Consider the following 16473-nt stretch of genomic DNA (forward strand, 5'->3'; position numbering starts at 1 on the left):
CTAAATATTTGGTCACAGATTATTCTGGGTGTGTCTGTGAGGGTATGTCTGATAAGATTAACATTTGAATAGGTAGACTAATTAGAGCAGATTGCTCTCCTCAATGTCAGTGGGCCTCCTCCAATCAGTTAAAGGCCCAACTAGAACAAAACATCTGACACTCCAGCTAGCAACGGAGAACTCCCCTTGCCTGTTTTGAGTTAGGACATCGGGTCTTTTCCTGCCTTTGGACTCAAACTAAAACTGGCTTTTCAGGGCACCTGGGTAGCTCAGCTAAGTATCTGCCTCTGGCTCAGGTCATGATCTGAGGGTCCTGGGATCAAGCCCTGCACCAGGCTCCCTGCTCAGCGGGGAGTCTGCTTCTCCCACTCTCTCATGCTCTTTGGCTCTCTCTCAAATAAATAAAATGTTAAAAAAAAAAAAAAACAACTGGATTTTCTTGGGTCTCAAAACTTCCACCAGCTTTTGCATTGGAATTTATACTACTGGCTCTCCTAGTGCTCAGGCCTTTGGAATCAGACTAGAACTACACCGTAAGATCTACTGACTGGCTGACTGGAGATCTTGAAACTTCTTAGCCTCCATAATCACACAAGCTAATTCCTTATAACAAATCTCTTTACACAGACAGACCGACACACACACCTACCCACCCTTACTGCCTTATTGATTCTGCTTCTCTGGAGAACCTTACTACACTCCTTAACCTAAATTAACCTGGAATTCCAAGATACCTCCTAGGAAGAAACACTCACTACAGAATCATTAAGTGGAAAAGGTACAGGAAACAGCAAAAGGAGCCTCATGTCCTCTATCAGAGCAAAAAAAAGAAGAAAATTTCAGATAACTGAGACTGACCACTATTTGCTATTCTGTGTTTTGAAAAGGTAACTCCCTATCCAGTACTTACTTTCTGACCCTTTGTGAGCTACTCAGATCCTTTCTGGTTCTCTAGTTTTCTATTTGTAGTAAAAACACAACTGTTTGTCTGGCATCTCCAGGCTCTAACAGGGAGACAGTAATTTCTGGCTGTCATAATTTTTCTGAGACAGTGGACACTGTTCTACTTGAAAACTACAATGTGTTCCAACTTCAGCATGGCCCTTCTCCATCGATGCAGTGGCAATTAAATATTCAGAATATACCTCTCACCCCTCCCCCCCACCCAAGCTTCTTGACCCCAGTGCCCCCCACCCTCAAAACCAATGTGTAGTTTCAGGCTACACATCGATACCCACAGTGAATAGCTCACATTCTCCAAAGAAACGATCTCTGCAGAGGTATAACATGAGAGGCAGAGGAGAAAACATATTTTATTTCCTCTGGGCCTAACGTGAATCATACCTTATGGTCACAATTTTAGAGGCAGGCTGTTAATTCAGCAAGCCACTCTCCCACTGTCTCTCTTCCCTCCCCTACTTCTTTATCCTCTACCAAAGTACAAAGATATCTCTAACCCCCTTCCCTCGCCCATAAAACCAGTGTATGATAGTCAACAAAAACTGAGGAAAGACTCCTAGCCAAGAAAAACACTCACCAGAGAGTGGCCTTCTTGTTCAAATCATTCCAAACTATGAAGGGCTGATGTGACCAGACAAATGGAGCCCCGTCACCCTCTATGGTGCGCGAACAGTGGTTACATGCCCCCATCATTTCCTTTTGAGACTCTTGAGTTCCAACAACATTCTTGATCTTCTTCATTTATTCAACTTTAAACACTTAAATGCTTCAAAGAGCATGTGCATGTGCAATGAGACACTGTTAGGCTGAAAATAGAATGCCCACCTCTCCAAGGCCAAGCTGTTTCGGGCATGATCACAATAATCAGTTTGATACCAAGTACAACCAGAACCAAGCAGATCAGAAAGATTTCAGAGATGATAAAAGGGCTTAAAAAATTAAAATGAGACAATGTGAAATCTCAGTTCCTGAAGACCAATGAATTACTAAAACAGTGAATCGGCTGCAGAAGCAGTAATAAAGTAATTCTATTTCTAAGGGAAATTATTTTAAGGTCCCCATGACAAAAGGCAGTAAACAATGAGTTGGGGGTCATTAAAGAAACCTCAGAACCAAAGATTTCAAATACCTGTCCTTCTGTGCCTGTATGCTGCCCAACTCATTTCCAAAAGGAAACCAGAATCAGATTCCCAACAACGAGATTCCTAAGACATGTCATGTTGGCTTCTGCAGAAACTGCACCTTGTGAAGTAGTCTTTAAAAATTGAAATGAGAAAATCAAAAGAGTACAATAATCAGCCACTTTCTCCTCCCCACTGTAACTTTTCTTTGATTTTGAGGATTCAAAACAAAACAATTAGTCTCAGATTCCTGAATTAATCTGATCTTGCTTTGTGGCTTATGTGGCCAAGAGTAGATGCTTTTGTACAATTAGAAGACTTTGTATCAGCAGGACTTTAGGACTGTGGTTCCACTGCATCTACTATAATTAAATACACTAATGGTAGGGTGGAAGTTAGAGAAGGAGGTGGAAACATCCACTACAAGAGAACATGACAGATAGTGGGACCCTAGCTAGACTGTAAGGTAAAGTGATTCTATTCTGGCAGGGGAAACCCACATAATCAAGTTTCACACTTATAAAAGTATCACTCTGAATTCAGGAATAAGAGGCATTTGGTTGTAGATACAATTCCATCTGCAGATACTAACTTTAAATTTAGAGAAGAAAAACACTCACTGCATTAATATTATGGGTTGGGGTTTCTTACGCAATTCCTAAATCCACCTACAGTTTTTTTTGTTTTGATACAATTGACAGCTGTGATAAGAAGACTACCACAGCCCTGGCTCAGATGCAGGCTTTAGCTTCAGAAAGTCCATCGGTCATGTAGTTGGCTGTCACTGCTGTATCTGTTGCTTGCAGAGGCCTCAGAGCTCTGGGTTTGCCGAGTAGAGTCCTCACCATTTAAGCTCTTCCTACATACAGGACATGTGTCATGCTGAAACAGAAAGATACCAATCCATGTAAATAGCCTGACCTGAGCAGCTGGAAGTGCTAAACACTTTAAGAAACCCTGAGAGCTGGCAGTAGAAAAACAGAAAGGGCATGTATTCTCACACAGTGTACGCTGGACTCAAAGGTTTAACACAGGACATGTTCCAAACAGAACTTTAAACAGAAATGACAAAATTCTAGGCCAGCAATTTAACAACAGCTACCACACATCACCAAACAGAACTAACCAGAAACAGTGATCTGGGGGCGCCTGGGCGGCTCAGTCGCTTAAGGGTCTGCCTTCAGCTCAGGTCATGATCTCAGGGTCCTGGGATGGAGCCCCACGTCCAGGCTCCCTGCTCAGTGGGGAGCCTGCTTCTCCCTCTCCCTCTGCCCTTCCCAACAACACCCTCCCCCCACTTATGTGCTCTCTCTCAAATAAATAAAATCTTTAAAAAAGAAAGAAAGAGTGACCTGATATGGTCTAGAGCAGGGGTCAGCAAACTTTCTGTGAAGGGACTGGTAGTAAATATTTTAGACTTCACAGGCCATACCACCTGTGTCACAACCACTCAACTCTGCTGACACAGCACAAAAGTAGCCACAGACAATTGTAAACAAATGAGCGTAGCTGTGTTCCAAGAAAACTTCATTTACAAAAACAGGTGGCAGGCCCGAGACCTGTAGGCTGTGGTCTGGTAACCTCTGGTCAGAGAAGTTCTGACCTAACAGTGATCTACAAAATGGTAATGGCGCCAGTAGGAATTAGCCAGTGACTAAAATCTGCTCTGCTTGGCTCTCTATGAACCCTAAACCATCCCCCCACCCCAAGGAGATGTGACTGGCAGAGATGGCCCAAAACACATGACAGCTGTCTGTACTCACAAGTTCTAACCACGGTACAATACAACTGCTGTGGAAGAAGTGGTTGCAGGGTAACTGCCGGACTTCCTCTTCAACTGTGTAATCTTCTTTGCACACTGGACACTCTAAACCCATATCTGTTGGAGGAAGAAATGCCTTCTAAAGTAAGCGAGCAAAAAGAAAGAGAAAAAACTAGCCTACTGTCTTTTAACCAAAGGAATACCTACAGAAAAGATACAATTAGGTGGAGGAGGTAGGAAGCCGGAATTTTATTTCAAAATGGGGGAGGAGGTGGTAGTAGACAGGGACATGAATGGGTTTAAGTAAGGCCTACAGAAAAACTATGTAAGGTCTACTTTTCAATGTCAAGACTTGGAAAAAAATAAACCGGGGCTTAGATTATCTATTAAGTAAAACAGAAAAACGTCTTCCTGGACCTTCTGGCAATTTCTACTTAGTAAACACAGGCAATCTGTCCACCACAACCAAGGGATGCATCTCGGCAATCTTAGCAGCTCCCAGTCAGTGTCTCAAGCCACTGTTACCCTGCTATTTTCCACACTTCGCATCCTCTTTCAGAGTGGTTGTCCTAAAGCCCTCTGTACAGGTTGTTAATTAAAAGCTGTACCAGGAGGTGGTGCTGCAGAACTGCAAAGCCCAAGGATAGCTCAGGTTCCAAGTCAAGACAAGAAACACTCTTTATGAGGCAATGCCTACAAGCTAAATTGGGAGTACGAGGCAGCAAAGTCAGAGTTTCCCAAGTCTGGCTAACGACACCAGCTAGCGTCTCTCTCCAGTGGCCGGGGCGTGCTACATCCCCACAGCAGTCAAGGACCTGGAGTGAGTACCACCTAACAGATTTACTCCTTCCTCTCCACTCTTCCCTAACACCTTTACCTCAATTCTAGCTTTTATTTCTAAATAAAATTTAGGCTGTCTATTGGAACAGCCTCCCAGATAGTATCCTTGATCCTAGCCTTCAACCCTCCAAATTTACCTAAGCTTTGCAACCAGCTAATTTTCCCTAATACTAGCCTCATAGCCATTCCCAGCTCATCTTTACTTGGGATTCCCAGCTGGTACCTCAAAATCAACAAGTTCAAAATTAAAAATATCACATCACTTCCATACCCAAACCAGGGCCTGCTCACAGTTCTCCCACCCCTGATAGATGGATGGCAGCACCAGCTCTGCAGTTCCCAAGCTGCAAAACCTTGAGTCCTCTTTGACCCTTTTCCCTTTATCTTATTATGCAATCAGTGATAAAAGCCTTTCTTCAAAGCGATATTGAGTCTACCCTTCCGTCAGCAGTGCCACCATTACCTGCACCCCACCTAGATGTTGCAACAGCCCCTTAAATCCCTGCTTCTGCTTTCTTGGCCTTCCAGTCTATCTGAGATACTACCTCCAAACTAATCTTCCCTAAAGACCACCTAAATTCTTTCAATCCTCCACTTGGGGAACTATGAAACTTGCCTCCTATCTAAAATATCCAGCCCTTGGGGTGCCCGGGTGGCTCAGTAGTTAAGCATCTGCCTTCGACTCTGGTCCTGATCCCAGGGTCCTAGGATCCTGGGATCGGGCCCCTGCATCAGGCTCCCTGCTCCGCGGGAAGCCTGCTTCTCCCTCTCCCACTCCCTCTGCTTGTGTTCCCTCTCTTGCTCTCTCTGTCAAATAAATAAATAAAATCTTTTAAAAAATAAAATAAAGTAAAATAAAATATCCAGCCCTAACTACTCTGCCAGTTTCAAGGTCTACACAGACAAGGCCCCTTCCTAACCAGTCATGCCTCCCACTACCCCCAAACCAGATTCTATTTCAAGGCTAATAAAGTCACTCTCCTTATACCTGATTCTGACACTATGTCCATGCTGACATTCTCACATTGGTTCATACTTTTCCTTGAACAGAATGACCTCTCTAAGATGGCCTATCCTGTCTTTAAAATCTTCTCCAACTTAAACTGGAATTTGTGGGGAAAGAAACTCTTAGTTCAAAATAATGCTCCTTGTCACTAAATTCCTTCAGTGCTTAAAAATAATATCTGTCTCAAGAACCTAACTGTATCTGACAGTAAAATTGAAACAAATTCCCATCCTCCCATTTTTTTCTATCATCTGCTCAATACTGTTTTTTATACTCTTTTCTAATCATTTAGTTGAGTTTTGCTTCCCCTGGTAAGCTCGTCAAGAAATCAAGTCTTATCTTCTACCTCTTTGTTTCCTGCAAGGCACCTAGAAAAAGGACATGGTGGGTGTTGAGGAAATACTTGCTGGCTGATAAAAGAAATTCTCAGCTTTCAACATTTGCAGGCCCTGCTCCTGGGCCCCAGGGAATCTATATACTTGAACATTTACCAAGGTCAAAATGACTCCACAAAACCTCAAAGCATGGGTTCTACTTCTGCCCTGAGCACACACTGTATATCTACTTTGTTAAAAAAAATAGTAATAACCGGGACGCCCGGGTGGCTCAGTCGGTTAAGCGTCTGCCTTCGGCACGGGTCATGATCCCAGGATCCTGGGATCAAGTCCCACATCGGGCTCCTTGCTTGGCGGAGAGCCTGCTTCTCCTTCTACCTGCTCTGCCTGCCGCCCCCCCTGCTTGTTCTCTCTGACAAAAAAATAAAATCTTTAAAAAAAAAAAAATTAGTAATAACCAAAAAGGAGCATTCCAAAACATAAAGATAACAAAAAACCCTCCCTCATTTCCATAAGATTAAAGTTATATAGATTTGCACATACTAAAAACATAAGATAAAGTCTGTAACTTTCTGGACTGTCCTTTGTCAGACTAATTTGCAACTATATTAAAAACAGGGGCACCTGGCTGGCTCAGTCAGTACAGTATGCAACTCTTGACTTCAGGGTCATGAGTTTCAAGCCCCACATTGGACATGGAGCCTACCTCAAAACAAACAAACAAAAAAACATATAACCCTTCACCAAATGATTTTTCCTTGGAGCTCTCTCTTCTTCATGAAAGACAGTGCAACCCCAGCAACTGTCCTAACTTAGGCTTGACTAAAACTCTTTCCTTTTTCTGCATCGACATGACTAAACCTAATGAAAAGGTAGGCATGTTCCATATATGACACCCCGGTAGGAATTTGGGGAGTGCTATAGCTTTAACTGAAGATCCTTAGTATAGGAAGGTGCTGGGATTTTGAACAGAGATCAGAAGCTGACAGATTAAGTACAGAACTGAACCTACCAACTTGTTCCTGAGTTACTGTCACTGTTGGAAGAGAGATGTGATCTTTTCCTTGTCAGCTGGGGGAGGCCCCGTGTTTTCCAGTTGTCCTAAAAGCTACAAAAAAAGGAAAAAGAAAAAGAAGAAGAAGTGGCAGATATCCCACTATCCCTGGGGAGGGAGCTGCTCCAGCTGAGAACAAACAGTGCATATATTAGAAATGTTAGTTGCTCTTATTTCTGCAGGGCTCTGAGAGGCTTGGGTTTCCCCCTTTCCTGCTGCCAGAACACTCATAATTCCTTTACAATTTCAGAGTGACATGAATATAAGTCTACAGACAAACCTATCATTGCAAGGTCCACCTCCAGGCATAAAGCAACTTCAGAGGCAGCATAAGCGTTGTGATGTCAGGAATAAAACTACAACTGAACAAAAGGTAATACTTAACTGGTCTAAAAATTTCATTCTGCTGGAAGAAAAAAAGGGTGGGAGTATGGAAAGTAGCATAAAGTACGCCAAGAAATAGGAAATAGGTAAATTACTGCCTATGAGAAGATTTGGATATAAATGACATGCTTTCTATTCTCAGCAATCCACAAGGGAAATGAAAAACCAATTAAATTAAAATAAACATAAATAAGTGGAAGCAATTACACATGGCATGGGAATACCTTTTTCTCTGCTTCCTTCCCCTACTTTGCTCCATCTAGCAGAAATCCCTGCTTCAACATGTGAGGAGACCCTCCTTTTTTGTGAAGCACCTGTTAATAGGATCCTTATAGGACTGAACAAGAGGCCAAAAATACAAAATACTGTTTGTTATAGGAGAAGTCTTTTCTTCCTATGGAGGTGAAGCCATCTTCTAGAAAGTCCCTAGGACCTAGAAGGTACATGGATGCTAAACTAAACCCATAAGCCATTTATCCCTTCAGTAAAATGGAAACCCACAAGCTCAAAATATTAGGGAAAGCAGAGTGACTGCCATTTCAGAAAGTAGCAGAAGGAAAGCAGGAAGCCTGTGGAACCATGAGACACACTGAACAGACACCCTCAAAAGGCAGCTCCTCACCTGGGTTACAATGGCATCAAGCCCTGTTTGACCCCAGGCATAGTCCCCAGGGTTGGAGTGCAGCATCCCGCTCCTATACGTGAGATGAGACAGACAGCATTAGATGGAGTGACCAGGCTCTGCCTTACACCACAGAAAAAACTGGCAGATCCTGCTCTCTCTCAGAGCTGGAAAGTCACTACTTCTCTAAAATCAAGTGGCAAAGAATTTTTCTCAATATTTTAAGGTCAAAACAGATTTAGGTCTGGAAGTAGTCTCTTATTCTCTTAAGTAAGGAATTTTTACTTATCAATAGAACATAAAATGTGAAGCTACCTAAAATACCACATGACACACCAGAGCAAAAAGAGTGACTCCTTGCCTATTGGCTAAGAAAAGTTTGTCTGCTAACTGTGCCATTTACAGTAAACATAGATGGAGCTGCTTTTTAAGGAGCGTTTTCCCTTTGTGACTGACCAAAATCTATAGCAGACTTCCTTCATTCTAAGAGGCTGCCCATGGTCCTCGACAATGAGGAGCTTTCAAGTAGAAAAACAGCCACAGCAGTCTCTCTGAATCACAACTTAGAACAATTACAAAAGGGACTCGGCAGCACTCTCTCTGGAGCTGCCGGTGCACTACCCCGGATGACAGATGTCCAGACTCTTTGGCTAGAACATGTTAAAAAGAAACGAGAGGCTGGAAAATAGGGTAACTGTGTGGAAGGACTGAGGTCCCTCTGAGCAAAGGAGCCTTCTGGGGCAGAGTGAGAAGTGGCATGTAATTGTCCAGAAGAGAGGAAATTCCATCTTAACCCCTACCGTACTTAAGCGTCACTCTGATCCTGAATTACAGTCTTTGTTTCTTCTGAAAACCTTCTTACTTTGAGAAAAGGAAGTTAAGCAACATGTTTTTAATTTCAGAAATTCTGAAGGAATAACATCTTCCCGTATGATCTAGAAAAGAAACCTGTAGTCCAGATACCAGGCCTGGCGGGGACCATCTCATTTCCCTCTCAATACAACTCTCAAACCAGAATATGAACCAAAACTGACACGTCCAGTGCCTGCACACCTGGGGGACCAGGACAGCCCTCAGGAGACTGAGCAATAAAAACTAAGTTCTGATTAAGTTTGGGCTCAGCAAATAAAAGCAATCTAACAGTCTGCGAATCAAATCTTTTACTCACTATGCAGCTCCTGCTCTTTGTCGCAGTGGTACAGATACCTAACATGCTGCAACTCCAGCAAAGTAAGACAGGGCAATTAGTTACTTACCAGGAAAAAGGATGTGAGGATCCAGGAACTGCAGAACTTGCAAAGAATCCTGTAAAGATCTGTTGTATTATTCTGTTGGGGAAAAAACAATTAGGTAAGACAACAGACTAATGAAAAGTATCCTACAGGTATCTGTGGCTGACCAATCATTGACTACTTCTTCAAACCACCATGGGATTTCACTAACCATTATACAGTAGATAATGGCAGAAATCAGTCAGCTACCTGGTAAAGTGCTATTCTGCTATTATGGCTATCTTGCTGACCTCTACAATCTTATGTATTAAAAGATTTTTTGTGAATTAGGCTCAAAAGGGACTGGTTACATGGTGTAGTTTTCACACTATGTTCCTTGGATGCCTGGCAGCAGCATGAGGCTGAAAGGGATGCTAAATCAACGGGATTTGGGCCCATCCTTTAACAACAGTAGTTCCATTTTTATATGTTTTACCCATTGGGTTTCTGTGTAAGATATTATTCAAAGAGCCCTATAAAAATTTTTTTGAGAATAATCCCATTTTACCAACATTTATCAACATGCTATATTAGCCCTCAAAAGGTGTTCCAATTGCCCATAACACAAACACATTCAAACACACACACACCTAACACTTGTCATTCTGAACACTTAGGATGGCACATCTACCCAGTCCTTTATATTAGTGAGTTGATCTTTGTTACCCAAAGAGATAATGGGCAAAAGAAAAAGACTGAAGAAATTTTTCTCCTAGATCTCTTGTTTTGTGAATGATATGCACTTTTTTCCTACATTTGCTGAGATATAATTGACATGATATGTACTTTTAACCCCCTGGTTCCCACTTTATTAGGCCAATCAATATAATAACGGCAGTAGCCAATATTAGACTCTCCCTATTCCTCAAGTTCAACAATAGCTAACTACACTATGTGTTTTAAAATATGTCCACAAAAAAATGTCCATAAATTATTTTATGATCCTCCTATGAGTGTAAGCTTAGTGGCTTAATTCTTCTTCTTTTTTTAATTGAGGTATAATTCACATGAACATTCTATTAGTTTCAGGTTACAACATAATGATTCATTGTTCGTATATACTGTAAATGACCACCACAATAAGACTAGTTAACATTCATCACCATATATAGTTACAGAATTTTTATTTTCTTGTGATTACAACTTTTAAGATCTACTTTCTTAGCAACTTGCAAATATGTAATATATTATTAACTATAATACTGTAGTTACCTATAATTAACTGTAATGAACTATAATATCTTTACAGTTTTGATTTCCATTCTCCTGATGATACAGTCACCATGCTGTACATTACATCCCCACTACTTATAACTAGAAGTTTGTACCTTTGGAACCCCTTCTATTTTGCTCACACCCTACCCACTACCTCTGGCAACCACCAATCTATTCTCTTTATCAATAAGCTTTTTTCTTTAAATTAAAATTCCACATATAAGTGAGATCATATGATACTTGTCTTTCTCTGTCACAATGTCCTTAAGGTCCATCCATGTTGTTGCAAATGGCAAGTTTTTTTTTTTTTTGCCAAGTAATATTCCAGTGTGTGTGTGTTTGGTGTATATTTATACAAATCTACAAATCACATTGTCTTTATCCATCAGTGGACACTTAGGTTGTCTCCACGTCTTGGCTATTATAAGTAATACTGTAAGGAACACAGGGTTGTAGATATCTTTTTGAATTAAGGTTTTTATCTTTAGATAAATACCCAGAAGTGGAATTGCTGGGTCATATGGTAGTTCTATTTTTATTTCTTGAGGAACCTCCATACTGTTTTCCATAGTGGGTGCACCAATTTACATTCCCACCAACAGTTCACGAGGGTTTCCTTTTCTTCACATCCTCGCCAACACTTGTTACTTGTCTTTTTGATAACAGCCATTCTAACAGGTGCGAGGTGACATTTATCGTTTTGATTTATATTTCCCTGCACAGTTTCATGTACATTTTGGCCATGTGTGTATCTTCTTCAGAAAAACTGCTATTCAGATCTTCTGATCCATTTTTTAACCAGATTGGTTTTTTTTTTTTGGTACTGCATTACATGAGTCCTTTATATATTTTGGCTATTAACCCCTTATCAGATTTGCAAATTCTCCCATTCAATAGGTTGCCTTTTCATTCTGTTGACAGTTTCCTTTGTTGTGCAGAAGCTCTTTAGTTTGTTAGTCTATTTTTGCTTTTGTTGCCTTTACTTTTTTTAAATTTTTATTATGTTAATCACCATACATTACATCATTAGTTTTTGATGTAGTGTTCCATGATTCATTGTTTGTGCATAACACCCAGTGCTCTACGCAGAATGTGCCCTCTTTAATACCCATCACCAGGCTAACCCATCCCCCCACCCCCCCTCCCCTCTAGAACCCTCAGTTTGTTTTTCAGAGTCCATCGTCTCTCATGGTTCATCTCCCCCCCGACTTACTCCCCTTCATTCTTCCCCTCCTGCTATCTTCTTCTTTTTTTTCTTAACATATATTGCATTATTTGTTTCAGAAGTACAGATCTGTGATTCAACAGTCTTGTACAATTCACAGCGCTCACCATAGCACATACCCTCCCCAATGTCTATCACCCAGCCACCCAATCCCCCTCCCACCCCCCACCACTCCAGCAACCCTGTTTGTTTCCTGAGACTAAGAATTCCTCATATCAGTGAGGTCATATGATAAATGTCTTTCTCTGATTGACTTATTTCACTCAGCACAACACCCTCCAGTTCCATCCACATCGTTGCAAATTGTTGCCTTTACTTTTGAAGTCAGATCCAAAAAATCATTACCAGACAGATGTCAAAGAGGTTATTGCTTATGTTCCCCTCTAAAAGACTTATGGTTTCAGGTCTTATATTCATTTCGAGTTAATTTTTATGTATGGTGTAAGATAGTGGTCCAGTTTCCCCAACATCATTTGTTGAAGAAACTGCCCTTTCCCCATTGTATATTCTTGGCTCCTTTGAGTTTTTTTTTTTTTTTTTAAGATTTTTCTTTATTTATTTGACAGAGAGACACAGCGAGAGAGGGAACACAAGCAGGGGGAGTGGCAGGCAGAGGGAAAGGGAGAAGCAGGCTTCCCGCGGAGCAAGGAGCCCGATGTGGGGCTCGATCCCAGGACCCTGAAGGCAGACGCTTAACCGACTGAGTCACCCAGGCGCCCCTCCTTTGAGTTTATTTCTAAGCTCTCTATTCTGTTCCATTGATTTAGGTGTCTGTTTTAAGCCAATACCATACTGTGACTTACTTCTTAAAAATGGAATATGGCAGGATAATCTGTGACTTCCAATTTTAGGTCATAAAGAGCACTGTGCTCTCTCTTGAATCACTTTCTTTGGAAAAGTGCCATGTCAAGCAGTCCGGTAAAAGCCCACATGATAAGCCTCCTCCCAATAGCCAGAACAAACTTGCCAGGATATGAGTAATTCTCAGTTAATCCTTCAGATGACTTCAATACTAGCCAGAATCTTGACTAAAAGCTCCTAAGACACTGGGCCAGAACCACCTAGCTAAACTGCCCCAAATTCCTGACCTAGTGAACTTATGAGATAATTAACATTTGTTATTTTCAGCCACTAAGCTCTAGTATAACCTGTTACACAGCCAATAGATAACTAATTCAGATTCTGATACCTCAAAGTGGGTTCTGTTACAATAACAACCTAAAATGTGGGAAAAGATTTAGAACCCAATAGAAGGTAAAAGTTGGAAGGACTCTGAGAAGAGTATCTGAAAGTTTGAAGAGCCTTGAAGAAATAGTAGAAGTATGATGGCCTTTGAGGAATTTACGGTTGAGAACTTAAGTGAGAAAAATCTTCTTGGAAACTGGAGGGAAAAGGGATCCTTGTTATGTAGTAGCAAAAGTTGTTGCCTGTCATAACACGTAAAGCAGAAGCTGTGGCTCATGAACTGGGGTAATAGTCTCGCTAACAAGATGTCCAGACAAGAATGCTAAAGGTATCTCTTAGCTTCTTCTTGCTGCTTACATTAAAATGCAAGAAGAGAAGGATAAATTAAAGTAAACAATAGTTTATTTTTTTAATTTTTTAAAAAGTAATTTCTACACCCAACACAGGGCTCAAACTCACACCCTGAGGTCAAGGGTCACATGCTCTTCCGACTGAACCAGCCAGACACCCCTATGGGGAAAGATAGTTAAATAAAAAGGGAGTCAAGACTAAATAATTCTGAAAATTCCCTGCCTCTCCAGATGGTAAATGATACTAAAATTAAGAAATGGCTTCCAAGGGAAGATCAAATCCATGGCACTACCGAAAGAAAATGGTTAACAAGGAAGCCTAGAATGCGGCTATAAAAATTCTTTTGTTAAGACCTCAGAAAGATCTATATAGCCTAAAGAACTACTCAGTTAAACAAATGGGCTTCCAAGAAGCGTAAGGGTATTATTAGTCCCCAAGGGCTGCCATAACAAATTCCCACAAACTATATGGTTTAAAAGGAAAGGAATTTAAGAAGTTTTAGAAGCAAGAGTCTAAAATCAAGATGTTGTTAGGGTTAGTTCCTTCTGGAAGCTCTGAAGGAAAATCTGTTCCATGCTCCTCTTCTAGGTCATGGTGTTCCTAGCAATCTTTCCTGTTTCTTGGCTTGCAGACACATTACTCTAATCTCTGCCTCGGTCTTCAGGTGATTTTCTTTCCTGTATCTTCTGTGTCCAAATTTCTCTCTTCTAAGAATACCAGCCATTGCAGTTGGGCCCACTCTAACCCAATCTGATCTCACCTTAACTTGATTACATCTGTAAAGACCTCATGCCAAATAAAGTCATATTCACAGGTAGTGGGGGTTAGGACCTGAACATATCTTTTTGGAGGATAAAATTCTATCCACTGCAAGAATTGTCCCTCAGCAATCCCAGCAGAAGCCCAAGGGAGAAAGGAGATTATCTGGAAGGGATCTGTGGGTGTGGCTTTTGTTTATGGCAGGAATCTCAGTAACATTCACAGGAGACCCTAAGTTTTATTTTATTTTTTAAAGATTTTATTTATTTTTTGACAGAGAGACACAGTGAGAGAGGGAACACAAGCAAGGGGAGTGGTAGAGGGCGAAGCAGGCTTCCCATGGAGCAAGGAGCCCAATCATCCCAGGACCCTGGGATCATGACCTGAGCCAAAGGCAGACGCTTAACGACTGAGCCACCCAGGCACCCCAAGAGACCCTAAGTTTTAAAAAGAAACACTGCGGGGGGCACCTGGGTGGCAAAAAAAAAAATAAAAAGAAACACTGCCAGGTTACACTAAAAGGTATAGAGGGAAAACAAAATGAAAAGAAGCCTCTTGGGCCCTCAAAATTCTACTGGCGAGAAGCGGACTAAGAAAACTATGCAGCTGCAAATCTGGACTACTTTTCATGGAAAAGATAACTCAGAGGCTGAAACCAAGAGCCTAGAAGGAGGAAACATGAGCCACCAGAGCAGCATTCCTGCGCAAAAGAACTAAGTCCTAATCAAGAAACTTCCAACATTTATCCAGATAAAATCAGAACTGCTATGAATCAGTATGACTTCTTTGTGCCTCCCATTTTCTCCCTTTTTAAATAGCAATCTCTATACCTGTTTAGTACATGCCTGTCCCATCACTGTGTGTTGGGTGCGTGAGGGGCAGAAAACTTGTTTCTTTAATTTATAGGCATTCACATCAAAAAAAGTTGTACTTGCGGAACTATAACCAAGGAGCCTCATCCACACTCGGACCTAACAACCTGGATTTCAAGTTGATGCTATAAAGGGACAAGGCTTTAGGTGGGTGTTGGGAGGATGCGAGTATATTTTGCACATGAGAGAATCGTTAAGTAATTTGTGGCCAGAGGGTGAAATATGGTAGTTTTAAAATATGTCTACAAGTTAATACTCCTCCCTTCAAGAGGTGGAGTTTAATTCTTCTCCCCTTGAATGTGGGCTGGACCTAGAGACCCACTTCCTACAGATAAAATATGGCCGAAATGACAGTATTTGGCTTCCAAGATCAGGATATAAAAGGCATTATGCTTTCCTTCCTTTTCCTTTCTCTCTCATATCACTTTACACTGGGGAAGCCAGCTATCAAGTCATGGGGACACTGAAAGAGCCCTATGCAGAGGTCCACATGGTAAGGAATTAAGGCCTCCTGCCAACAGCCACGTGAGTGACTTATCTTGGAAGTAGATCCTCCAGCCCCAGTTAAGTGTTTGGATGCCTGCAGCCACAGCTGACATTTTGATTATAATCTCATGAAACCCTTTACCAGAACCACCTAGCTAAGCTGCTCCCAAATTTCTGACCCTCAGAAACTGTGAGAAAATAAATGTCTGTTGCTATATGCTGCTAAATTCCAGGGTAATGTGTTACACAGCAATAAATAATATACCCTCCTTGCTTGCTACTAGCTAGAAGAGCAAATTACCACATGCTTGAACCAACCAGTAAGTAATGGCAATAATTAACTTTGAGAAAGAGCCTAGTTCCTGGCTCTAAAGCTGACCCTATATAAATGCTTGGAGTTGCCTTGCCAGGGATGCCTCGGCTGATGAGCTGCTGATTCCCCTCTTTTGGCTGCTTACTCCCTGGAAGTCAGATGCTGGTTCCACATCTCTGCAGCAGAAACAAAGAAAGGCTGCTCAGGGTGGACTCAGTACGTGTAAGAGTTATTGTGAGGAGATTATCTTCAGCTGATACATGCAGTACTTACAATGAACTTTCTTATTGTTAAAAACATAAAATCTTGGGGCGCCTGGGTGGCTCAGTGGTTAAGCGTCTGCCTTGGGCTCAGGTCATGATCCCGGGTCCTCGGATCGAGCCCCACATCGGGCTCCCGGCTCTGCAGGAAGCCTGCTTCTCCCTCTCCCTCTCCCACTCTCCCTGCTTGTGTTCCCTCTCTCGCTGTGTCTCTCTCTGTCACAGAAATAAATAAAATCTTTACCCCCCCCCAAAAAAAAAACCAAAACCATAAAATCTTGTCTTGTTAAAGTAATAGGTAGATAAAAGAGGGTTGGGTGGGAGGGTGATGTGTGTATTTAACCCACAGAAAAGAAAAATCAATCCACACAGTCTGGAGGGGAAGACACATGCTAAGACCAGATTAAGAGTCTTCATCCAGTTTCCAGAACTGTACTCTCTCTAGGTTTTCC

The 16473-nt window shown here is 41.6% G+C and overlaps 1 protein-coding gene across 1 annotated transcript in view; it reads right to left on the reverse strand.

Annotated features, from left to right (window-relative positions):
* Nucleotides 1-1283: 1283 nt before the first annotated feature.
* Nucleotides 1284-16473, reverse strand: part of RNF115 (ring finger protein 115) — a 65065-nt gene continuing 49875 nt past the window's right edge. The window contains 6 exon segments of the mRNA XM_027609446.2: nt 1284-2963; nt 3845-3960; nt 7037-7073; nt 7076-7132; nt 8085-8157; nt 9341-9412. Of these exon segments, the coding sequence (XP_027465247.1) occupies nt 2832-2963; nt 3845-3960; nt 7037-7073; nt 7076-7132; nt 8085-8157; nt 9341-9412 (487 nt within the window). The 3' untranslated portion in view covers nt 1284-2831.

The sequence above is a fragment of the Zalophus californianus genome, chromosome 4, assembly GCF_009762305.2.
Source record: "Zalophus californianus isolate mZalCal1 chromosome 4, mZalCal1.pri.v2, whole genome shotgun sequence".
NCBI lineage: Eukaryota > Metazoa > Chordata > Mammalia > Carnivora > Otariidae > Zalophus > Zalophus californianus.